The 27,810-nt window shown below is 39.4% G+C and overlaps 1 protein-coding gene across 4 annotated transcripts in view; it reads right to left on the bottom strand.

Annotated features, from left to right (window-relative positions):
- The window catches only part of ARHGAP10 (Rho GTPase activating protein 10), a 296,650-nt gene that overhangs the window by 30,467 nt on the left and 238,373 nt on the right, over positions 1 to 27,810 (bottom strand). For all 4 annotated transcript variants that reach the window (XM_079154583.1, XM_079154582.1, XM_079154581.1 and 1 more), the window contains one exon: positions 27,564 to 27,714. In XM_079154583.1, coding sequence (XP_079010709.1) covers positions 27,564 to 27,714 — 151 coding nt within the window. The remainder of the gene's footprint in view (positions 1 to 27,563; positions 27,715 to 27,810) is intronic.

The following is a 27,810-nucleotide window of genomic DNA, read 5'->3' as shown; positions in this document are numbered from 1 at the left end:
CACGGTCCAATCTCTCACTGGCTAGTGACCTATTGGTTCTTTAAGTCGGTCTCAGTCACCACTTAGCACATAATAAATTAAACAACTCTAAAGGGACCTTGTCTTCTGAGTTGGTATCTTGGACTAGGATCTCTAATACCCAATTAATTAAAATCCCAGGCACAGGGAAACTCCCATTTCCCTGTGAGCATCAGGAAGGATGGTATATCAAGAATCAGTACAGCAACACTAGAAGATTTCCTAAATGAGTTGTGTGGTTTATGCTTTCACAAAGGACAGACATTTAGTATAATCTGTAGACCTTATGGCCTTGGGTAGAAAATACAAAAGACAGAAAGGAGAGAGCCCAAGAACAGCTGCTTTCCTCCAGAGATGATCTTGCTTTCCAAATGCTCCCTGATACCATGGCATGCACCAGCACTGCACCCGATAGAGCTTGGCTCTTCAGCCCAAGCCACAGCCCCCAGTCAATATTAACTCTGTGTGCCTTACAGAGGTAGCAGTTTCAAGGACAGTAACTTAGCTTCTCTTTTACAGGTGATGGGTCAACAAACTGCTGTGGAAGCACATGATCTCACCATGGAGGTCCCTCGCCCCAGCTCTAGCCCAACCTTCCCTCACTCCAGGGCCCTAGGAACTAAGCGTACATGAATGCTAGGAGCGGCAAAGAACTTTCTTAGATGGATTTCAATTCTCCTAAAAATGAGGCATAAGAGAAATTCCAGGCTCTGGTAAAGCTAGATCCCAAGATGCCTAGTCTTGAAAACTAAGTGTAGACAATAAATCCTAATGACCCCTGAACCAGCTTACTACTAAAGCTGAGAGGGAATCCTAGAAATGGAAATCTAGAAGTTGGATGCAGGGAAGCAGGAGTCAGAGACGGTGGTGATGGCTGCTTGTGTGGTGGCTAGGCAGTGTGGAGGAGAAACGTGGGTGAGACCTTATGCAGGAGATTCTGGTAGGGAGTTTTTTGAGCTCTTTCTGTTATAAGTATGCTACAGGGAGGGTGAGGGAAAGGTGGAATAAAAGACGAATGAACTCTCTCTACGGGCAGATCTTTCCCCCTGGCCTGAGCCCCCATAAAGTCTTGCTCTGTCCTCGTTCACAAACATATAGTCTAGAAACTGTGTGACTGCCCTATCTGCAAAGTCGCTTTTTCCACAGCCCTTCACCACAAACAGGTTTAGTAATCGAAGAAATTCAGCCCCAACAGAAAGGCCAATTTTGAGGTAAATGAATCAAAACCCACTGATAGACCACTGCTATGATCCCTTTTGATTTATTTTGTTTGGGGGATAGAGTTCACTTCAGAACAAACACTGCTTCTTCCCTGTGCTTGGAGAGCTCAACTCCATCCAGTTCTTTTCTGCAAATGAGTCCCAGGCAGCAAGGACTAGAGCTCCAGCCCTCCTGGGCCTTCCCTGCATCCCTCAGACATCATGAGCAACTGTACCCTATGAAACTAAGAGGGTCTCTAATGTAACCCTCAATATGAATCTGTAGGATATCTGCCAACTCAGCGCTTGCCTAGAAGCAGCGAAATATCATCAGTCCTGAAGCAGAGCAGGATCCCCTCAAGAATAAGTGGGACACACGTGTTTCCCCAGCTTCTGGAGTCTGCTTCCTGGCCCCAGTTCCTCTGGGCCATGTTCCCTGACTGCAGGGCAGGGCATGATGTGGCAAAAGCAGCCAGAGAGAGTCTGGGACCAGTTTATTCCTTGACTCATTCCTACCAGAAGAAAGCTCTCAACGAGAAACAAGTTCAGGGAACTGGAGACCAAGGGTCTAATGTTACTTTAAAAAGATGCCAAGCTGTTTCCACAATCAGATACAGCAGCTGATTTACATCGCCTCCAATCCATTTCCCAAGCAGACTGACGCAGCACAAATTGTCATTCAACATATTGAATCACATTCTATTAAAGTGTATTCTCTCTTCCTGCCAAACAGTGGCAAACGAAACCTTCAAGTGAAAATAATATTGGTCGAAGAGAATATGTTTACACGGACTGAGCAAATGAAGAGATACGGCACTTCCCAAGTGCACGAAACTCCTTTCTCCTTCACAGTTCAGGAATGAGCTTATCTACTGGAGACACTCACTGAATTCTGGGGAGAAGCATTATATACATAAACCTTAAATGCTTATAACCACTTCTGAAGATTTAGTCACCCAAAATCAGATTACTGCTTTCTAATTAATCCAACAATAAAACTTTTTCAAAAGCTTCTATGTTCCACCATCTCAGGAATGCATTTTAAAGCCTATGAAACTAACTCCTAATTGGGAATTAAAGTCAGATAGCCTCATTTTCCACCTATCATTTCCTTTTTTAGTTGTAGATGGACACAATACCTTCATTTTACTTATTTTTTTTAATGTGGTGCTGAGAATCAAACCCAGTGCCTCACACATGCTAGACAAGCACTCTACCACTGAGCCCCAGCCCCAGCCCCCACCTATCATTTCTTTTGGGTGGTCACAGGACTGCTCCCCTCAGGTGCTACCCTTTACTGGGCATCTGCAGACATCGCCTGTAAGTAAAAACATAGTTGAAGCCCTTGAACAAAAATGGCACTAAAAGACTTCCATTATGAAGAAACTAGAAGAAACAAAACTCACTTGAAAATGAACTAGCACCACAATGACAAAAAAAAAAAAAGACTCTCCACATCCAGCTTCATTCTCACCTTCTCCACAAACCACCCGCCAAACCACCTTGCAGGTTTCTTCTCTTCTCTGCCACAACTTAAGCAGCGTTGATTTTGCATTTCACTGTGGCATAACAGTTTTGTAACTCCATTTAATCTCTGTTTCCGTCATACATTTTTGAGGAAGCCATGCCTGCCCTGGTAATCCCTTAAGAATACACTGCAGTGCCAGGCACATCAGGAGACTTCAGGAAATACTGTGGACTTTGCCACAAGAAATATCATGAATATGGAAAGCCATTGCCTCTAGGAACCGAGAAGGGAAAAAGACTGAAGAACCTCAAAATATTCTCACAAACTCTGCATGCAGCTTCCAGCCCCCACCCTCCCTCTTCCAAGCCACAAGCATCTCTCACAGTCTTTAGTCACTCAGTGTTTCCTGAGCTTCTGCTTATGTTCCAGACACTCCAAAGATGCTGAGACAGGCCAACCTTCAGTTCCTACCCAGAGGTGCACACAGTATCGCACAAAGGACAGGTAAAGAGAAACAGGCCACAATCTGGTGTTTGCTGTCATGTGATTATCTTGAGGAACTTTGAGATTCAGAAAAAGGAGTTTCAAATCTGACAGTGGAAGGGGTGGAAGACGTGTGGGAGTCAAGCAACAGAAACAGGGAAAAATCACTGCTAGATTTTCAAGGTTGAAAGAGAAACAGGAGAGACCATGGCAGATTTCAGAGCCACAAACAGTTGGATTTGGCACGAGGATAGGGTCAGAGGCAGAGAGTGTGTGTACTGGGAATGTATGAAAGTGGGGAAAGAGCTCTATCTATAACAGCAGAGCATATGAATTTATTCTACAGGTGCTGGAGAGTTCCTGAAGGGATTAAGCAGGGAGCGATATGATCCAGAGAATGGGGTCAAGAGACACTCGGGCTTTAGAGTCATTAGAACTCAATGAACACAGGGGAAAGGTGAGAGAAATTTCAGCTGACTCTCAGGTTCTCATGAAAATCATACGAAAAAGCACAAGAGAGGCCGTGGCTTCCATGACAGCTACTTGATTTCATTCTTCAGTCAGATTTCCTCCCTCCCCACCGTGGTGCTGGGGGATGGAACCCAGGGCCTTCCAGGTTTGGGGCAAGCACCCTACCACTGTGCTACACCCCTGTCCCACTTTGATCTGTTTACGAGCCTAAGCCCATGAACAAGTGCTTTCTTACCATGATAGACTCAAACGATTTTCAGAAACTGGCAGAAAATTAGATCCAGAGAAGGGAACAAGAACTTCTGTCATATCAAATAATTGAAAGGATGCTTATGTCCTTAATTTCAATACTTTGATAAGCTTTTTAGTTGAACTTTTCTTTTTACTGATGAATGAATCTGGAGACAATCATGCTAAGTGAAATAAGCCAATTCCAGAAAACCAAGGTGGGATGCTCTCTCTGATATGTGGATGCTAACACAGAAGGAGGGGTGAGCAGATAGAAGTTCAAAGTTCAGTAGATTAGACAAAGGGTAATGAAGGGAAGAGAGACAGGAATAGGAAAGACAATGAATTAGACATCACTTTCCTATGTTCATATATGAATACACCACCAGTGAAACTCCACATCATGTACAACCTCAAGAACGAGATCCTAACTAGAATAAGTTATACTCTATGTATTACAATATGTCAAATACACTCTACTGTCATATATATCTAAAAAGCAAATTTTTAAAAATACATATAAGAAACAAACAAAAAAAAACTTTTCCTCTAATGACGACAGACTGTTCTATTGGTCTTCTTGTTATTTCACTTCAGAACTGCTCTTGCATTGCTAGAAAGAACAAAATTTTATATTTCCCTTCCACTTCATTCATTTCTTGTCTTCTCAAATATATTTTCTAATAGCTAAAAAGTCAGAGGCTGCTCCCATTGCTCTTCTTTCACTGAGCCTGAGATATGGGGATGATGTGAATCCACAGGTTTCCCCTATCTGCACAATTTCGGGTATGCATTGTCTCCATGACAGCTACTTGATTTCATTCTAGTCCATGATCCTCATTCTTAAATACCTGGCTCACGTACTAGCAAAAGTAAGGAAGAAAAGGCCAGAAAAGAGGAAAGAAAAAAAAATGCATGAAGAAGAGATCTCATGTATCAGTTGGATTCCGTTTATGCAAGGCTCACAGGCATCTAACTGGCTGGAAGACAGCTGCAAGCTGACATTGCAGGTTCCGTGTCAAACCAGAATCATCTTATGATGCTTCTAATTATCAAACAGTTAATCACAAGGATCAAAGAAAGATGTACTGAGAACAAAGTTGCTGCACTTATAACAACACAGTAACAGTGTTATGATAAAGCCCAATCAAGCACGTTCCAGCCAAGATGGCAATCAAAGAAGATGCCCACTCCTCCTCCCACATATGCCCAGCAAACCCAAAAGATAAAATGGCATTTTAGGGGCTGGGGCTGTAGTTCAGTGGTAGAGCACTTGCTTTAGCACATGTGAGGCACTGGGTTCGAGCCTCAGAACCACAAAAAAAAAAAAAAAAAAAAAAAATAGTTATTGTGTCCATCTGTAATTAAAAAATTTTAAATGGCATTTTAAAAATACAAAGTTAAAAGTGCACTTAAAATTTGTTTCAAGTCTCTGCAAGAAGCAACAAGAAATGCTCTGAGGAATATTCAGTGGAAGCACACATCAAAGGCTAATGGTGGCAATCCAAGATGGCAGAATAGAGGGTAACTGCATCTCCAGTCGCTCCAGAACCCAGGATTCAAGAAGGGGAGGCACTGAGAGACTCGGACTAAAATAGAACCACGGGGTGAGTCTCCCCCAACCGGTGAAGCTCGGCCCGGGCGGCAGGCCCAGATTTGGGCAGCTTATTAGAGTAGGGCAGGGCAACTAGAGTCTTCTCCAGGCAGTCCTGGGCACTCCGGCGGTGGGCTCCTCCCACACGGCCAGCTTCCCGGAGCAGGCCCCCCAGTGAGCCTACTCCAAGCCCTGGAACCAGTAGCGGGCTAGAGACAGCTTTCTTCAGAAGCACTGCATTATCAACTTCCTCCAAGACTTCAGGCTACTGAAGGCTGGGAGGTGATACACTGGAAATCTACAGGGACACTATAAGCCAATAGAGGAAATCTGCCATATCACAGAGTTCCACTGACACCTGACCAATATGAGAAAACAAGGGAAGAAAATGTCCCCCAAAAACCTAAATACGATATCAATAAAACCCAATGACAGCACAGCAGAAGAAATGTCAGAAAGGGAGTTCAGAACGTACATAATTAAAACAATCAGGGAAGCAAATGAGGAGATGAAAGAGCAAATGCAGGCATTGAAGGAGGAGATGAAAGAGCAAATGCAGGCATTAAATGATTGCACCAATCAACAGTTAAAAGAGCAAATACGGGAAGCAAGAGATCATTTCAATAAAGAGTTAGAGATACTGAAAAAAACCCAAACAGAAATCCTTGAAATGAAGGAAACAATAAACCAAGTTAAAAACTCCATAGAAAGCATAACCAGTAGGATAGAACACATAGAAGACAGAACCTCAGATATTGAATACAAAATATTTAATCTTGAAAACAAAGTTGACCAAACAGAAAAGATGGTAAGAAATCATGAACAGAATATACAAGAATTATGGGATATCATGAAAAGGCCAAATTTAAGAATTATTGGGATTGAGGAAGGCTTAGAGAAACAAACCAAAGGAATGAACAATCTATTCAATGAAATAATATCACAAAATTTCCCAAATCTGAAGAATGAAATAGAAAACCAAGTACAAGAGGCTTATAGGACTCCAAATATACAAAATTATAACAGACCACAACAAGGCACATTATTATGAAAATACCTAACATACAAAAAAAAAGACAGAATTTTAAAGGCCACAAGAGAAAAGAATCACACTACATTCAGGGGGAAACCAATAAGAATATCAGCAGATTTTTCAGTCCAGACCCTAAAAGCTAGAAGGGCCTGGAACAACATTTACCAAGCCCTGAAAGAAAACGGATGCCAACCAAGAATCTTATACCCAGCAAAACTTACTTTCAGATTTGACAATGAAATAAGATCCTTCCATGATAAACAAAAGCTAAAGGAATTTACAAAAGGAAAGCCGGCATTACAGAACATTCTCAGCAAAATATTCCATGAGGAAGAGATGAAAACCAACGATGCAAATCAGCAACGGGAGGAACTAGCCTAAAGGAACAGTCAAATAAAGGAGAAACCAAATCATGTCAAAAAACAAAAATTAGTCAAATGACTGGGAATACAAATCATATCACAATAATAACCCTGAATGTTAATGGCCTGAACTCATCAATGAAAAGACACAGACTGGCAGATTGGATTAAAAAGAAAAAGACAACAATATGCTGCCAGCAAGAGACTCATCTCATAGAAAGAGATACCCATAGACTAAAGGTAAAAGGATGGGAAAAAACATACCATGCACACAGACACAGCAAAAAAGCAGGAGTATCCATCCTCATTTCAGATAATGTGGACTTCAAGCCAAAACTAGTCAGAAGGGATAAAAAAGGACATTACATACTGCTTAAGGGAAGCATAAATCAGCAAGACATAACAATCATAAATATCTATGCCCCGAACATTGGCTCATCCATGTACGTCAAACAAATTCTTCTCAATTCCAGAAATCAAATAGACCACAACACAATAATACCAGGTGATTTTAACATACCTCTCTCACCGCTGGATAGATCGTCCAAACAAAAATTGAATAAAGAAACCACAGATCTCAATAACACAATCAACAATTTAGACTTAACTGACATATATAGAATATACCATCCAACAAAGAACGAATACACTTTCTTCTCAGCAGCACATGGATCCTTCTCTAAAATAGACCATATTTGATGCCACAAAGCTACTGTTAGCAAATACAAGAAGATAGAGATACTACCTTGTACTCTATCAGATCATAATGGATTGAAATTAGAAATAAATGACAGAATAAAAAACAGAAACTTCTCCAATACCTGGAGATTAAATAATACCCTATTACATGATGAATGGATAACAGAAGACATCAGGAGGGAAATTAAAAAATTCTTAGAAGTAAATGAGAACAAAGACACATCATATCAAAATGTCTGGGACACTATGAAAGCAGTACTTAGAGGAAGATTTCTTTCATGGGGCGCATTCAACAAAAGAAGTAGAAATCAACAAATAAACGACTTAACACTACAGCTCAAAGCCCTAGAAAAAGAAGAGCAGACCAACACCAAAAGTAGTAGAAGACAGGAAATAGTTAAAATCAGAGCCGAAATCAATGAAATTGAAACAAAAGAAACAGTCGGAAAAATTAACAAAATAAAGAGTTGGTTCTTTGAAAAAATAAACAAAATTGATAAACCCTTAGCCACACTAACAAAGAGAAAGAGGGAGAAAACTCAAATTACTAAAATTCGGAATGAACAAGGAAATGTCACAACAGACACAAGTGAAATGCAAAACATAATTAGAAGCTATTTTGAAAATCTATACTCCAACAAGACAGAAAACCTCGAAGACATCAACAAGTTTCTAGAGACATATGAATTACCTAAACTGAACGAGGAGGACATACACAACTTAAATAAATCACTTTCAAGCAATGAAATAGAAGAGGTCATCAAAAGCCTACCAACAAAGAAAAGTCCGGGACCAGATGGGTTCTCAGCCAAGTTCTACAAAACCTTTAAAGAAGAGCTCATTCCAATACTTCTCAAAGTGTTCCATAAAATAGAAAAGGAGGGAACCCTCCCAAATTCATTCTATGAAACCAGTATCACCCTGTTACCTAAACCAGACAGAGACACATCAGGGAAAGAAAATTTCAGACCAATATCCTTAATGAACATCGATGCAAAAATTCTCAACAAAATTTTAGCAAATCGCATACAAAAAATATATTAAAAAGATAGTGCACCACGATCAAGTGGGTTTCATCCCAGGGATGCAAGGTTGGTTCAACATCAGGAAATCAATAAATGTCATTCACCATATCAATAGACTAAAAGTTAAGAATCATGATTATTTCAATAGATGCAGAAAAAGCATTTGATAAAATACAGCATCCCTTCATGCTCAAACACTAGAAAAAATAGGGATAGTGGGAACATTCCTTAACATTGTAAAGGTCATTTATGATAAGCCCATGGCTAATATCATTCTAAATGGTGAAAAACTGGAAGCATTCCCCCTAAAAACTGGAACAAGGCAGGGATGCCCTCTTTCACCACTTCTATTCAACATTGTTCTTGAGACTCTAGCCAGAGCCTTTAGACAAACCAAAGAAATTAAAGTGATACAAATTGGAAAAGAAGAACTCAAACTATCCCTGTTCGCTGATGACATGATTATATATTTAGAGGAAACTGGAAATTCCACCAGAAAACTCTTAGAACTCATAAGTGAATTCAGTAAAGTAGCAGGTTAAAAGATCAATGCTCATAAAGCCAATGCATTTTTATACATAAGTGATGAATCTTCAGAAAGAGAAATTAGGAAAACTACCCCATTTCACACTAGCATCGAAAAAAATAAAATACTTGGGAATCAATCTCACAAAAGACCTCTACGATGAGAACTACAGAACACTAAAGAAAGAAATTAAAGAAAACCTTAGAAGATGGAAAGATCTCCCATGTTCTTGGATAGGAAGAATTAATATTGTCAAAATGACCATACTACCAAAAGTGCTATACAGATTCAATGCAATTCCAATTAAAATCCCAATGATGTACCTTCAGAAATAGAGCAAGCAATTATGAAATTCATCTGGAAGAATAAGAAACCCAGAATAGCTAAAGCAATCCTCAGTAGAAAGAGCGAAGCAGGGGGTATTGCAATACCAGATCTTTAACTCTATTACAAAGCAACAGTAACAAAAACGGCATGGTATTGGTACCAAAATAGACAGGTAGATCAATGGTACAGAATAGAGGACATGGACACAAACCCAAATAAATACAATTTTCTCATACTAGACAAAGGGGCCAAAAATATGCAATGGAGAAAAGATAGCCTCTTCAACAAATGGTGCTGGGAAAACTGTAAAACCATATGCAACAGAATGAAATTAAACCCCTATCTCTCCCCCTGCACAAAACTCAACTCAAAATGGATCAAGGACCTCGGAATCAGACCAGAGACCCCGCATCTTATAGAAGAAAAAGTAGGTCCAAACCTTCAACTTGTTGGCTTAGGATCAGACTTTCTTAACAGTACTCCCATAGCACAAGAAATAAAAGCAAGAATCAACAACTGGAATAGATTCAAACTAAAATCCTTTCTCTCAGCAAAGGAAACTATCAGTAATGTGAAGAGAAAGCCTACAGAGTCGGAGAATATCTTTGCCCCTCATACCTCAGATAGAGCACTAATTTCCAGAATTTATAAAGAACTCAAAAAACTACACCAAGAATACAAATAATCCAATCAACAAATGGGCTAAGGAAATGAACAGACACTTCATAGAAGAACATGTACAAGCAATCAACATATACGAAAAAATGTTCAACATCTCTAGTAATAAGAGAAATGCAAATCAAAACTACCCTAAGATTCCATTTCACCCCAATCAGAATGGTGATTATCAAGAACACAAGCAACAATAGGTGTTGGCGAGGATGTGGGGAAAAAGGTACACTCATACATTGCTGGTGGGGCTGCAAATTAGTGCAGCCACTCTGGAAAGCAGTATGGAGATTCCTCAGAAAGCTTGGAATGGAACCACCATTTGACCCAGCTATCCCACTCCTTGGCCTATACCCAAACGACTTAAAATCAGCATATTACAGAGATACAGCCACATCAATGTTCACAGCTGCTCAATTCACCATAGCCAGATTGTGGAACCAACCTAGTTGCCCTTCAGTTGATGAATGGATAAAGAAACTGAGGCATATATATACAATGGAATATTACTCCACCATGAAGAATGATAAAATTATGGCATTTGCAGGCAAATGGATGAAACTGGAGAATATCATGCTAAGTGAGATAAGCCAATCTCAAAAAACTAAAGAACGAATGATCTCGCTGATAAGCGGATGAGGACATATAATGGGGGGTACGGACGGGTTAGCGTTAGGGTTAGGGTTAGGTTTAGGGTTAGGGATAACGAGGGTGGTAAGAATGGAGGAAGGAAGGACTGTGTAGAGGGAAAAGAGGGGTGGGAGGGGTGGAGGGGAAGGGGAAAAAAATAACAGAATGAATCAAACAACATTGCCCTATGTAAATTTATGATTTTTAATTAAAAAAAAAAGAAGAAGAAGAAGAAAGGATAATGGTTCCAAGTCCCATCAAAACTAGCCAGACATTGATATCTTTTGGGGGTGTCAGATCCTGAGCTACACCAGGCCTGGGGCAGGAAAGTTAGAATCCTGCTCTCCACAGGGAACCGCGGGCTGGGAGAAGCTCTCCACACTGAACAGAGGCCAAAAATCTGTGATCAGGTGTCCCCTTTGCCTGGGAAATAGGATTTGGTAATTCTATGCCTCCAAACCATGGAATGAGAGTTAGGTGACACGCAGTAAGACGACCTGGTTCTGAATCAAGCACCTGGTAAACTGGTAGCAGTAACAGCTGGAAGCAGGGGAGGGACAGGAGTGAGGAGGAGGATCCAGAACACACACAAGCAGCCCTCCTTCACCAAGGATATGGAGACCCAAAGTTCTAAGAAATAAAAGGAAACAAAGATAGCCAGCAAACAAAGAATAAGAAAACTTGGACATTATGTGTATAGAGAATGCAACTTGTTTCTTCCAGAAGGAACAGAGAAATATTTTAAAAATCGTGACCTAGATCTCCAAAGAAATTTTGAAAGAATTCAATCTAAAGGATGCAGAGTGCCAAACAGGAGAATAAAGAAAATTCTGCCCGTAAGACGTTATTGTGAAATTTACGAATGTCAAATACAAAGGAAAAAAAACAAAATGCATACAGATATAAAGAGCAGATCATAAAAAAGGAAAGAAAAAGAACCAGACTGACATCAGACTACTCAACAGCAACACTAAGTGCAGAACAAAATTGAAGTAATTTTTTAAAGTATTAAAAGAATTTTGAGCAGAGAACTGTATATTCAAACTGTCAAACTGCCATTCAAATGTGAAGGCATAATAAAAATATTATCAGACATAAAAATCCCCAAAGGTCTGACATCCAAAGAACTATATTGGTAACAGTGAGAAAATTCCTCAAGATTTAAATAAAAGAAGCAACATAGAATGTTCAACTAACATGATAATGTCTATTGTGGTCTCTAAAAAGAAAATAAAGGACAAGAAAAAAAAAAAAAAAGAAAGAAAGAAAATAACCAGTATAATTCAGAACCAAAATTCTACAAAAATGCCAATGTGGAAATGAAGGAAGGTCAGAGGGAGCTAGAGTTAAGCTTCAGAGCTCAACAGAGAAATAAGGCGGTAAGACTCAAAGAACAACCACTTTAGAAACAAATAACCAGAATGTATATCACTGGGAAACAGCAGAAGAACATTTGCTTTTTTAAAAAAAGGCAAAAAGGAGAAACAAATCAAAATGCATTAAATGAAAAATGCAAAATGCTAGAAATCCTAACACAATGGTAATTACAATACATAAAATGGATTAAACTTACCAATTTAGTGACTCTCCCAAATGTATTTCTTAAATTCAATAATATGCTGATGATAAGAAACATGCTTGAAGTAAAAAAGACAAAGAAAGGTTGAACAATAGAAGATGGATATACTATGGAATTTCAACCAAAAGAAAGTTAATGACCCTAATAAACTACATGAGGGTCATTTATGCAGGTTAAGGGACAAGATGATCAGACAAGAAGATAAACAGCTAATGATACAGCCTCAAGCAGTAAATGACAGGCCTTCAAGGAAAAATGGAAAAATCAACCACTGTAGTTGGACGTTTTAACACACTTTCTCAGACACTAATATCAAGCAAGAAGCAAAATAGCCTCTAACCAGCAAAGCAAAGCTTATCTATTTTGTACACATACACACAACCTCCCAATAAACATGCACACACTTTTTAACAATGCACGGAATATTTTTGCAGGAAAGCTAGACAGTCTTAAATTTGAAAAGAAGAATACTATGCCAATTCTCTTCTCAGGCCAGACTTGCAGAAAAATCAGCAGCTAATAAACAAAATAATGTATTTTACAATTTTCTTACATTGGGCACCTAAATATGGTTAGAAAAAAATCATAACAAATTAAGAAATCTTAAAAACATTTCTTCAGATTTGTAAGACAGGTGGAAAAAAACCACCAGAGAACTTTACAGCTTTAAAACAAGAAAGTTTAAGAACATTTTTATGCCATATTTAAATAGACACTCTTCCTAAATATTGATACTCAAAGAACAGTCATTATGACTGCTTAAATATTCAAATTAAATTCAGTCAATTTGAACTCTCAATGAAACGAGAATTCACTGAATTATGGTGTCTATATTTTAGTGTACTCACTCATCAGGGATTACTTGTACACTCTAATTAATACACACAAGTTACTCCATAAAATGAAAAGCTAATATTCTTAACTACTTTTATTATTTTTAGTACATCAAACTTTTAGAGAAAAATCTGTGAGATCACTGTGGAAATGGAAGAAAAAATATGATCTGACATATAAAAACTCACTCTCAATACAGAGAAACGAATCTCAAAGAAACATCTATTTCATTTTTGACAGTGACTTCAACCAAAATTAAGCAGACCTTCACCAGCAGGGGGCGAGCAAGGCAGCTCTGGTTAACACCCATCCTGGCCTGTTCCCTTTAGCCTAGATTCACCTGCCCGTCCTCCTGCATTTCTTGTCTTTGCATGGGGCCACCCCGTAATGACCTATAATCCCTTGCTTATAGAATGTCTCGGCCTTGCCAAGGGGCGAGTTTTTTCTAATGATGCTGTAGCCAAGGACTAAAGCACTAGAAATCTAGGCTTCATTTCTACCTGTGGAGAGGGCTCAGAAGGTAGGGAGGAAAGCTGGCTATACTGTGCACCAAGCAGTACTGCTTCCTAAAATGTGACTAAACCTCAATGACAAACATGACTGGACCAAAGTCTCAGTGGTCAGCAGTCAACAGCTCAGGGAATGAGGTCTACGGGAGGGGCTGAAACTGGGAGGGGTACATGAAATCTGCAGAAGGCAGAGAGTTTGGTGTGTTTTGCTAACTTATGCAAGTCTGCTTGAAACATAACCTTTGATCTAGGCAGGAGAGAGTCATGCCCCAATTTTGACAATGTGGCCAATATTATGACATCTACAAAATCTCCTAATGTTACCCAGGACATACAGGGTATTGAGAAAGGACAGCAGCACCTAATGTCAGGAACAGAACCACCAACTCATTTCATATACATTCAGAGAGAATTTCTATTTTGCTAACATAAAGCCTGGGTAGCTAGCTGAATTTTATCAGGTCAAAAACTAGTGCCTAATGCTACTCTGACCAGTGTAACTAGAACATGTCAAATTAGGCTTTTCCCTCCCCAAACTCAGATGCTATTGGATTTGACATTGTAAATAAAACTTAATGTTGAACAGCCATTGTGGAGGTGACTTATATAAAGTTAAATTTGTCATGGAGCTAGCAAGAATCATCACCCAACCTAATTGATGGCATAGGGACCAACAATTGAATTTCAAGATTGATAGAGATCAAAGGACATAGATACCTTCCACTCTTCAAAGATAAGTGGGTGCAAAGGGGTCACTAAGCAGTGCTTCCTAAAATGTGGCTAAACCAGGTACCAGTACACCACACTGGATCAGAACAGTGACACATCTAGCAAGGAATTCTGCTTTCTAACAAGGATATCCAAGGATGTCTTACTTGTCCACGGCCTTGTTCTTCCTTCACCAAGCTTCAGAGGCACATCATAACATCTTCTGATATTCAAACTATTTCGTCTAAGTTTGAACAGTGAAACCTACAAGACATGTGATTCCAAGTAAAGGAACATGACCTTCAGAACAGCTTACCATGACTTGCTATTGCTCCAAAGGCAAGACTGCAGCGTCACTCAATGTTTTCATTTTGTGTCTCGTTCTGAGCACTAGCACCACCATAATTATTGACTTGCAGAAAGCAGGGCAGCCAGATACCCACACTTATGGTGAGAATGAGGGAAACAGGCCAAGGCCATACCCACACCACATCGAAGAACAATCTCTCTCCTAGCTGGATGATCTAAGATTGACTTCCTTCAAGTAGCCTATTCCGTGGTTGCTGAACAATTCAGGCTTGTTTCTTCACATTTCAACCACGCTTGGCTGGACCAGAATGCCACGGAGTCCTATGACCTTCTATAACGAGAAGTTACAGCCTACAAATGAAATGACAGGTGCCCAGCAGAGCAGTGTGTGAGCAGCATGGCTCAGAAGGGCCATGTCTGATCCAAAAGCCAATTAGCACCTTACCAGCCAAAGAAAACCTGGTATTCCTCTTTCATCCTTCCATGTGCTCGTCAACTTGAACTAAAATGACCTAAGAACCAAGTGAGAGAACTCCCTTTATGAAGCACTATCAACAGGTGGCATTATACAGGTAAGATCTATACAGAGGAAGAGTCCAAAGCCAGACGAAAAATAAAATTGAGAGATGTTCCAGATTTTTCAGGCCAGACTATTCCATCCTCCTCAAACTCTAGGCTAGAGAATTATATCATGTTATCTCATACATTAAATTCTCCTCAAAATGTACCTGCTCTCATATAAACATGCAGTTCCTTAATTAACAAGTTTTTAAATAAAGATAAGTTAAAGGGGGGCGGGGATCAAAGTTTGGCCTTAAGACTGAACTTTTAAATTTGCAAATGTGCTGGGTATCTTTCTTTAGTAAGTGAATCCAACCCAGAATCCAATCCAATCAAAGGAAGTTCTGCTTTACTGTCCATGGAGTAGCAGGTGGTAAATGATGGCAGAAAACAGTTTAGAAAACCTTCCTTCCCTCTTACATTATGGAAAAAGGGAAGGGGTGAAGAAATTAACCCTGCCAATCACCGATTAAGGAAGGAAGCTGACAGTCTCTCAGCAGGAGGAGGTACCTGCAACACAGGTTAGAGCTGCTAAGTGGAAGGGAGGTTCCCAAAGTCCCTCTTATCCCAGTTCCCACCCTGGGTAGGGGGCAAAGCGTCCCCATTCCTCTTTCTCCATTTTGATCTCATGATATAAGAAAAGCCAAAATGGAAACCATAATGAAATTAAGCAACATACAGAATAGAGGCAGTCAGTAGGTAGATAAGGATAATTCACTTGCGTGATAGAATTTCTTTATCTGAAATTGTCTGTAGGAAGTGGAAATGTGACACTCGGGGCAACAGCCTCTCCTACCTCCAATGCCAAAATCACCAAACCAAAACTACATGCAGATCTGGATCCTCCCCAAAACACTGACCAAGAGGAAAAGCAACTCCTGAGCTCTAAATTAAAATGCCACATTAAGTTCTGAAATAATGCAATGAAATTGCCATAAGCTAATAGAGAAAATTTTATTTCCTACTGCCCAAAGATTTAAAACAATTAAGTATAAAGCTTGCCTTAAAAAAGCCACTGGACACCTAAAACATGCCCAAAGTGTATGGTAGGAAAAGCTGATGAGGGAATTGGCTGTGTTATCAATCACATGACAAGAAACGTAGACCCCATTATAAAGTCACAGCAGCAGCTGATAGGCATTGGGTTACAACTCAAGGAGCCACCTCTACTTCTTGCAAAGGTCGATGGAAAGCAGGAGCAATTCAATTACAAAGCAAGAAAGACCAGTTCAGTTGCAATGTCAATAGAAGTCAAGGGAAATTGCTTTACTCAGTAAAGCAGAGAGCAGTTTTATATCATAATCACAGTCCTGGGGCATTATTTAGAGACAGATTTCTGCCTACATCAACAAGCAAAACAATCTAACAACAACATACTGCTATCCTTAGGAAACTGATCCTCAATCAAACTGTCCTCCATAAACTTCTGTGGACACTTTCCACTTTGACAGCTCCAGAAATTGAGAGCACTATGCTCAGAACAAATTCCGGGACGATTCCAACAGTGAGGGTGGCTTGAGTTCTAGCTGTTTACCCGCCTTCTGCTCCTAGCTGTCATTCTCACCTAAAGAATGTGAAACTATCATCAACTGCCAAACTGAGGCGCTAGGAAACAACAAACATGGTGTTAAGCTGGACAACAACCCAAAAAGCCAAATTACATTTTCTTTGAAAGCATACCAAAAATGAAAGTATTATTAAAGTCCTCCTTCTTGATGTCAGGCCCTTGAGCAAACATGAAAGCTCAAATTCTTGAGTATTTACTACATATGGGGGGTTTGCATCCATGAACTCAGTTATTCTTGGCAAAAAACACGTCAAAGTTTTATTGCCCAAACCCTGAGGCTTAGAGGGGGATTTGCTGAGATCGTAAAAGTCATCAAGAGGAGGCCAGGGATTTCAATCCAGGTTAGTTTAAATCCAAACTTAACCACAAATAAGTCTACCATTCAATAAAACTCTTTGCTGCCTAAGTATTTCCTGTAATACTGATCCTGGAAATGTCAGGACAATGCTACTCAAGAAAGCAGCCTGGGTAAAAGGTGACGGACACATCAAGTCTAACAGGAAAGCACTAAGGGCTGGCCACTCTCAATGTGGTGCCAACAGTGACCCTCCAGGTTGACTCGTGCCAGAAATGTCTGGAACCATACCTGTTCTTTCTACAGCTCTGCTTATATCTTCTAACTGAAAACCTTAAACTTATACCCAACATACCAAGTATGAAGCACAGAGCTAAAGTGAAACTTGTAATTTACATGCACACAAGTGTATGTATGTTGTCAGTGCATATTTACATGTGTGCATATGCATAACAAGTAATCACTCTAGAAAACAAGAAATGCAGACATATTTTTATAAATCAACAGATTCTCATCCCCTGAAGATATTGTCACAACTGATCATTTATCCAGATTTCTATGCTTAAACATGGATTTACACAGTTTTTTCTTTAAAGTAAGATTATTTTGACAATTCTATTTTGTAACTTGCTGTTTTCATTCAAAAGCATACCATGTACATTATTTCTATGGGAACATTTTTGTCATTAGGAGACTAAAAGCCTGTGTTTAGTTAGTTAGGAATCTGTGTTTGGCTAGGCTATTGAACTCAAGGTCCTCTTAAGAGTACGTATGTATGACAGAATGCACAAAATACTATAGAGCTCAGAAAAAAAGAGGAAAGCTCTATACTGTCAGAAAAAGAATGTGAAATATATCAGATAATTTTTTAAAAAAGGAAGAAAACTGGCTCTTGGGTATAGAAGATGGTAAATAAGGGTTTATAGTCATATTTTCTTTCATATATACATACAAATACCAAGAATTCCAGAAGGGTAGGTAAGAAACTACAGGTTGAACCATGTGAAACTGCTGATAATCATTTCTGATTTACACAGACAGCAGTTTCACATGGTACAGACTTACTAATTATTAAATCCTGTTTGAATCTCAACAGATTTCAGAAACCACAGCCTGAACTACACAAAATTCTCAATGCTTTACTATTTTTGACCTAAAAACTGAAAAGAAAAAAAAATTAAAATTATTGACATTAGATACTTTTGGTCCTAAAAGATGGCAATTTTCTATGGCTAACGTATTATTTTCAGTGGTTTTAGATCTGGTTTGCAGATGCAGGAACTGAGCCCATAGGATGATATGTAGTCTTTCCATTTTATGTCTTCTTATATTGTTTGATTTGTCAAATCTAGGAAAGTATTATCTATTTAAAAACAATCGTATGAAGAAAAGAGAGGTGCTGGACTGGTGGCACACGCCTGTAACCCCAGCTACTCAGGCAGCTGAGGCAGGAGGATTGCCAAGTTCAAGGCCAGCTTTACAACTTAGTGAGACCCTGTCTTAAAATAAAAAGGTTTGGGGACATAGCTCAGTGGCAGAGCACCTCTGGGTGTAATCCCCAGGACCACCCTCACCCCCTCAAAAAAGACAAAGGAAAAAAAAGTGGGGGAGGTTTAATAGCAAAATGCAGGATATTGAGGTCACGAATCCCCAACGGTGTTCAATTCTCAGCTGCATTGCAAGCAGTTATCTGAGCCATCCTCACTACAACTAGCCCAAGACCAGATGTGGTTCACTTAGGTAGGTGTGGCATAAGTCACAGTAAAAATACTTGTGTGGACTGAGTATCACTGAATTAACATGACTCACTTCCTCCCACCTCTCCCACAGAAACGGGCACCTGCTTTCCTCAGGGAGGGCCCGCGTTTGTGACAGTGCCATGGGCCCATCTTTAAAAACCACGCTCACTGCCAACAATCCCTCCTCCTTCCTCTCCTGCCCTAACTGATTTCCTTACAGCAAAGCTGGCCATTTCTTTCTTTCTTTTTTTTTTTTTTTTAATAAAAAAAATCTTAAAATTACTCCTACAATTATGAAAAAGAAATCAACATGAGAATAAAAAAGTGAAACTACATGGTTCCACCTGTAGTTGTTCATTTCAAAAAATGCACAGAATCCCTCTCAAAGGTTTCAGAAGAAAACTGAAAATGGTTGCTAACATCATGGAGGAAAAGACAGTTCACCACCCTACTTGGGTCTAGCACATCAGCAGGCAGGTTAAGAATCCAGATTCCAGATGGCCTACGTTCCATCCTGGCTTTGTCATTGACCAGCTGTGAGACATGGAGGAGTCACGGACCTCTCTGTGCCTCAGTCATTACCTACAGGAGTTTTCTGAGGATTACCCGAGCTTAGTAAACATTGCTAACAAACAGTATTTGGCATATAGTAGAGTAATATATAACTGTACACTATTCTAACTTTCTGAAGTTTATATTGTGTTTTTACATCAAGAGTGCATCTCTAAAAGAATCAAGACAACAAATGGAAACCCAAATAATGTTTCCACTGAGACTCGAAGAGACAAAAAAAAAAAAAAAAAAAAAAAATCATGACCACAAATACATTTCAAACTCAAAAAATCATGCTACAAACAGGAGCTAATGAAAGCCAACCAGAGACGACTCATGATAAACACAAGGAGGAGCATCCTCTGTCGCTCACTTCATCTTGCGTGACTGCTTTTTCCTTAATAGCTGGTAAGGATGCAGTAAGTGAAAAGGAACCAGCCATGGGTTTGTGTTGTTGTATTCATTGTAGACCACACTCTGACACAATGGTCATTTTTATCATGGTCCATAAAAGTTTTCTGAGTGATACAAGTCACTTGGAATTGGCCACACAAATACCTTCCCCATCAAGATTTCTGCTTATCTTCCTGGCTACCAAGAAAATTCTTCAAATCAGTCACTCTTGACAGCCTTAAAGAAATCTTCATTCAGGATAAACAATACTTTGGTTGGTTTGAAAAGATGTTTCTTAGACAGCCCAGCTACCTCCTACGCTGCAAGAGTTTCAAAGAGGGCTATAAAGAGAGTGACAGCTGCTTGAATTCAGAACTACAAATTAAAATAAAAGCTATTAGAAGCAGGGAAAAAAAAAAAAAAAACCACTCCACAGGGAGACAGGCTTTAAAGAATTTTTCTCTCTTCTATAAATTCTAGTTACCTGCCATGAACTTATTTTCACCACAGACGCAGCTATGTATTTTTTAAGGCGTTAAATAAGCTTTTTTTCCCCCTCCTCCTGAGAAAAGGGAAAATGTTCATCCCACACAGAAGCATAGTTAAGATTATACAGGAAGTCACAAAAGAAGTTGCCTTTGCTTTGTCACCGGCATTGGGGGGCTGAGCTCCATGGGAGGCTCTGGGAGGTGCTGTGCGGGAGGCGGGGTACATGGTTTAAGGCATGCCACAACTCCATTACAGCCCTGAAATTTCTGGCTGCCTTTTCTAACCCATTGATCTCATCATTGTAAAAGAGAATTAAGAGAGAATTTGTCTACATGAACTGTCACGATTCAAGTGTGGTCTTGGATTTAACTTCATAATACAATAATTCCATGTCAAGGAATCCAAACAGGCTCCCAGGAGATGTCAAGAGGCCTTCATGCTCAGGAAGCTATTATCCACAGCCCACCCATGAAATGTCATGTAAAAAAAGAATGGAGAGAAGAAAGATCTCCAAGCTTAACAAAAAGATGGGATGATGACAGTTCTGTGTCAAGCTGATCAGATATGTCTGTGAAGAAACATCGATAGCTTCAGGATAGCACGAAAATCCAAGCCACCATGAGGTCTTCCTCACGCTTCCCATGCTGCTTGTGTGTCCTGCTAACATGTGGGTGAGGATAGGACAGCATGTTTTCATAAGGGACTTTCTAAAGGTATTTCCTTGGAAACTGAAGTTAGTAAGCACATAGTTGCTCTAAATGTCAGCTGTCCTTCCCTGACTCCAAAGAAATGAGTCTCCCAGGGTTGTGGTGGTCTCTCTTTTAAGATGAGCCTATGGATAAATGTGGACGGAGTTGTGAAGAATAAGCTCTTCCTTGTTTATGGTTATGAGACGATTCTTTCTCTTAAGACAACATAACATTTTAATAATGTGTTAAAATATTTAATATTTCTCTTTCCACTGACTTTCCATTTACATTCTTTATACCAATACTTTTACACTATTTTCACTAACCCTGTTTTCCAAGGCAGTTACATAAAAGAGTAAGTGTTGAATACACTAACAAAATACACTTTCTTCTTTTGATTGGAAAGATGGTCTGCAAGCTTGAGGGTGGGGGAGCTTACGGCCAAAACGAAGACCTAAGCACAAGGACAGATTCCCCCAAGAGTTAAATGGTGGCTGATGACGTCCGTTTTGATACTGCCTTCATTTCCCCATCTAGTCAGTTAAGAGATACTTTAGCATCTCTCCCAGTCATCCATTTTGTTTCCCCTTCCTAGTAGTAATTCCAGCCCACACCTACCTAAGCCTAAATTAACTTGACCAGCCTTTTACCATGGCCTTCCTGATTCCTACAGGCAGGTTAAGTCAGAGTAAGTATTCTTAAATATTATCAAAATGCTGTAATTCTTCTCTGCTGACCAACACTGGGTGGTCCCCTGGTCCTTACTCTGAGCTGCTCTAGCTCTGAGAATAACACTGAAGAGCAACAGCTAATATCTGAGTGCTTACTATGGTGCTAAACACATTAGCTGCCATAACCTCCTCAACCATCCTCAGCAGCAGATACTGACGTTACCTGACCTGCATTAAGAGACTAGCTTTAGAGAGCACCATCAACATGCCTGAGTAGAGGGAGGAAGAACGCATACTCATCAGCCCAGGATCTCCTCACCCATTCACTCCCTGCTCCCTGTCACTAAGGAAGGTATCACCCTTCTCAGCAGGCTACCTCCTCTCGCCCTCTGCTGTGCCAGGTCTTCTTTTGGGCTAGCCCCCCTCACTTGAAACCCTTCCCCAGCCAACCACCCAATGGCTCGGCTCAAGGAAACTGTAAGCCTGACCCTATGCACCACAGCCCTAAGCTCCCCCCGCAGAGCTCCGCCCTCTCCTGCAGCCTACCGCCAAGCACCAACTGCCAAGGAGCTTAAGCTGCTTCATATTCTACTGTACAGTGACAAGCAATAAGCATTTTTTAAAATGAACTCCTTGAAGGAGACAGTGTGTGCGTGGCATGATGGGGAGCTTATAAAAGTCCTTCAGTAGATATTCCATGTTAGTACCCAGTACCATAAAAACTGCTAATAAATGATGGAGGCAGAAAAACTCCAAATAGCTAACAGTATTCCATATTTTAGGATTAAAATTCTACATTCACAAGACCTTAAGGTGGCATGCTTTCTACTTTTCTATTTGCTTGCTCATGACTCAAAACTGAACCAGACTCATTCAATCCACCTAAGGTAGTAAATTTATATCATCAGCATTATTCTTGACATGTGATATTTCAAAGTCAGGTGATTATTCAAAGTTCCAATTTGATATTATTGAGAATAAAAGGATATCTATAGGCAACTTTTTGTCCTGCTCTGATTTTTCTTTTTCTTTCTTCCCCTCTTGTACTGGGGATTGAACCCAGGAGTGCTTTACCTCTGAGCTATATCCTGTTGCCTATGTATTTATTTAGCTACTGGGGATTGAACTGAGGGGTGCTTAACTACTGAGCTACATCCCCAGCCCTTTTTATTTTTTATATTTTGAAACAGGGTCCTGCTGGGTTGCTTAGGACCTCACTAAGTTGCTAAGGCTGGCCTAGAATTTGCAATCCTCCTGCCCCAGCCTCCTGAGTTGCTGGGTCTACACGTGTGGGCCATTGTGCCTGGCTCCTGCTCAGCTTTTGGAGACTGACCCAGATCAGGATAAAATTCTACTTAGAACAAAAGGAAAAGATCACACTTGGTCATTCATCCATCTCTCCCTGAATCCTAGTGAGCATTTTCCTTTTGGCTTATGTCTCTGTACCCTCCTCATGGTATCTGCCACGCTGTAGGACTACAATAACACATGTTCAACAAAATGTGCCGCAGTTAGCACATTCCTGATCCAAATGTTAAAAGTGCCAACCCAACGGTACTCAAGAAAGACCAACACTAGAATAATATTAAATCCTGCCAATTGGCTTGCAAGATAATTTTGTTTTCAGCCCGTGTGAAATCAGACTTACTAAAGTTGCCTAAATAAGTAAACTGTTATATCATGTACAAAAAAGAAGATAGGCGCAGAATGCCTAATTATATACAAGAAGATACATATAAAAACTAGTCCTATAAATGCCTAGTTCGGTTTAAAATTAGAACTAGTATAAAGGAAAAGAGAGGAAACTTAATCAAAAATTCAGATGGTAATCCTCTTCTCCACCCCTATCCAAACCATTGCTTTTTTTTTTTTTTTTCCTGCTGTGAATGAAAAATAGCAAAGATCACGTTCTTCTTATATGACCCTCATGGACTTTCCTCATATTTGAGGAAATTACAACAAACACAACAGTCTCTTTTCATAAAAGGTAAGTAAGGAAGGTAGTAAGGGGTAGGCAAAGGAAATAAAAACACAGAAGGGGAATCGGAGAATGAACAAAAGCAAACCCTGGATTTTGAGTCATCTTCTTATCACTGAGCAGCCTACCATCCGTTTGGCAATTTCACAACTGATTTAGATAAATCTACTCAGCTTTGACATTCATGAGGTTACTAAATGCTTCAAGAACAGGAGCAATATGGAATCCACATAATAATACAAAAATCTCAGTATAGCTTTAATAGCTGCTTTTATTAAGGAAGCTAGCTAGATGCTATATTCATTGTGGTTCATGTTAATCATCAATAAAGATCTTAAATAACTAGAATTTTAAGTTCTTTTCCAAGAAGTTTAAATCAATCTTACGCAACATACCTAATGAGCATGCACAGTATAGATAAGTGCACCCAAACCAGTTGAAGGTCTTATAATGATACTAAGTATCTTGAGTTAAACTGGTCATCTCTCAACTGGGGATAGGACTCAATGAAGCAGAATAAAATCATGCCTAACAGCCAAGATTTTGTCTGTTTCAGAATGATGCTTGTTTTGGGGTTCCAGGCCTGTCCCATTGTAGCTCACATTAACAGGCTTGCTGACTGTTCACAAATAACTTTTTGATTTGCTTGAATGTTAAACTAATTCTGAGTGTTTTCCAAGACTGGCTGTTTGGTACATCACATAGTTACATACTTAATGCCAAAGAAATAGCATAACACACACCACTTCACTCGAAGGTCACATGTGTGACCAAATCACAGGGCTCAGGATAATCTCCCATCATGCATTCAATTCCTCAAAACCTGGCAGATAACCTGTCAAACTTTTAAGTAAAAGCTCTTTGCCCTGGATTGTACTGAGTCATATAGGGGACAGGGACATAGCTGCATTTAAATTTCCTATCAGACTGACATAAAGTAGACAATTTCGGAAAAATTATCAAAGTTGGCCATAATGCACATTTTAGCTCAAACTAGATGTACATGGCAAGAGACTCTACCATGATAAATAAGAAAAAATACTACAAAAGATTACACTTTTTGAAATGTTTAAGTAGTGTTGAAATTAGGTGATTAGGGCTACTAAAAAAAAAATTAAGTCTTGGTAATAAGAATATATTTCTTTTTTGAGGAGGCAGAGATTTTAATATGCTAAGTAATATTTAATAACACGAATCATTTTTTAGTATCCCTTCCCTATATGCTTTTTTCCAGAAAGTATATTCTCCATCTCTCTCCATTTATCTCCCAAGATTTTTTAAAGAGGCAAAATAGGAAAGCCTGTGGAGAAACATAGACCCTGACTTGCTCTCTCTCTGAAATACCTCTTTTTACACAACTTGAGTTTCACTAAAGCTTAAAAGGTGGGGTGATAATTTTTTGTTTTTAGTTGTTTTAAATTATCTTATGATTCCAAAAGAAAATAAAATCCCTCCATGATCAAACTCATGGGTTTCCCTGATTCTGACAATTACACACACATACACACAAAAAATAAAAATCAAGACTGCAATCAAGGATTAATATAAAGATGGAAATTTTTCATAAAATACAAAATGCATGATCAAACATCACCAAATAATTAAAATAAAAACAGATTAAAGGAATCCAGTGTATGATGATCTTTTTTTCCCTTTAAAACCAAACAGTTTTTAAAAGACCATTATATCAGGTATGGAAGCTACAGAGGGAAAAAGAAAAGGGGGTGGGGTGGGGGTAGTTCCATGAAAACAGAGGAGAGATCAGTGGAATCGGGAAGGGGATTGAGAGAGGAGAGAGGTAGCAGGAGGAATGAGAAAGGAAGAAGAGTGGAATGATCGACCGCACTTTTCCTATGTCCTTATGTGGATACACCACAGTGAATCTCACCTTCAAGTACATCCACAAGGCACTAATTAAAAACAAAAAAACTATAAATAGAAAAACTATAAATTTTTTAAAAATTAAATACAGAAAAGGGAATAGGGTGAGGGAGGAGGAGAGAGAAAAGGCAAGTATTAGGGACTGAATTAGAGGAAATTATATTCCATGCTTGCATAATTATGTCAAAATGAACCCTAATATTATGTATAACAAAAATGAATTTAAAAAAAATAAAATATGGGGGAAAAAAGGGACTGTTATAGTGGGGCGTAGCTCAGTGGTAGAGCACTTGCTTAGCATAAGCAAGGCCCTGGTTGGATCTTCAGCATCGCAAAGAAGGGGGGGAAATTATCACCTAAAAAATAGAAAAGAAAGCTATGACTGTATGCCATCTTGATTTTTTCACAAAAGATGTGCTGAATACAGATTTATTTTAGCCATTAATAATCATTTAATAAGCCAGCAACCAAAATACCAGCACCTCCCTAAATATGATTGAATATTCCTTAGAATGCCAATAAAAAAAAAGTACACATGATTTTAAGATAAATGTTTTTGGGTATCTCCTTTCATCTCCTTTATGAAATAGTCAATTCTGGTTTGCTCAGGGGTGAATGAGCCAATTTAGATCTGATTCCATTTCTTCTGGATTTCTTTTTCCCCTCCCACCTTCTGACATTTGCTTACTTCACTATTTATTAACACTTCAACCAGAGAATAGATGAGATGCAAAAGAAGGTGAAATTCAAACCAGTCAGTTTTACTCCTTATTAGCAACTCTGTTGAGAAAGAATGAGAGAAGAAGACCAAAAAAAAAAAAAAAATAGCTAGGATCAGAAACAGAAACTAATGTCCAAAAAGAAGTTCTGAAATAAAACGATTTTAATGATTCATGCCCTTCCTCAGGAAAATAAGTATCTGACTATAAAACTAATATTTGTCTCATACGTGCCTGCTGTAAGCCATTTAAAAGAACATCAGGTCTCAGTCCCCCAGTGTTACTACAGGGAACATGGGGACATTCTGGGTCTCTCTGCAGATACTTCTGAGTCACTTCCTTGCATGAATCTTTGTATATTAACTCTTTAGATATTTGAATTTGTAGCTACTTGTGGTTCACATTCTCATTCCCTTCTTCCCTTTGAAAATCATCCCATACTTCCAAACCAATATAACCTCAGGAATTCAAAGGGAGAATAAATGAAAGATAGTTTTTAAAAGAAAAGGGGGGCGTTGGCAAGTGTCATATTCAGGAAGTGACCTCAAAGTGGGAGAAGCCCCATGACAAGAGTCAGTTTTCATGCATGCAGGTGAAAACTCAGGCTTTCAGACAGGATCCTCTTGTTCTTGCAGCAAGAACTGCATGATTACAAATCACCAACTGTGTCCTCTACGTGGCTCAGTCTTGTTTGGGATGGAACATGGAAAATTCACATTTCCAGGCCCTCTTTAAGAACTGGTTGATCTGGCATTACTGAGACCGTGTGGAGACAAAGCAATGATTAGTTGGAACATGGACCTTGGGATGGGTCCTGAGAACTACTATTTGCAGTGTCCCATTGCAGCCCAGTCCACTCGGGTCAATCTGCCTCCTGCCATATGACAACTAAGTGTTCTGCCTTAAGAGACAGCCAGACAATTGGGACAAGTGAGGTGCAAGAACAGCCATAAAATCCCAGGGTGATGGTGGCCTGTGCCTTTAATCCAGACGCATTTAACATTAGACTCTTACCAGTTCCTCACATAAAAGATCTGCTTTAATTTTAGTTCCCCTCCCATTTGTCTCAGGGTTATGTAACCTCACAGGAGGTCACACAAGTCTCCCAAAAAAGAAATTTAAGCTGTCTTTTAAAAATAAAAAAAAAAGTGCATAACAAAGACAAACACAAAACTGAAACTTGCATTTTTCTCCCTGATAAAATAGCTTTACCCTCCCTGTTAATCTAAAAAATTATAATCTTAAGGGAAAAAGAAATGAAAACACAGAGGAGAGAAAGTTGTGGCCTGCCCTGGAGACATCCGATATGCCATACTCTCAACATGCCGGCATGCAGAAAAATATAATTAACGTCTTACCATCTTCCAGCTCGAGGCACAGATTATAAACAGCCACGGGTCTCTTCGTCCTCTGGCCTTGCCTCTTGGACTGCCTTGGTGGAGCGTTTGGGGGTGAAGCTGACAGGCAGATGGGCTCAGGAAACGTGGTGTCAGGCGAGGTCCGAAAAATCTGCCATCAAAGCATAAAAGACATCAGTTGTTGTCCATGAACAGAAACCTGTGTATTGCTACAGCAGACCAGCATCAAACAACATTTGATTTGGAA

The sequence above is a fragment of the Sciurus vulgaris genome (genome assembly GCF_902686455.1).
Source record: "Sciurus vulgaris genome assembly, chromosome: 9".
NCBI lineage: Eukaryota > Metazoa > Chordata > Mammalia > Rodentia > Sciuridae > Sciurus > Sciurus vulgaris.
This window is presented reverse-complemented; position numbering and strand designations above follow the sequence as displayed.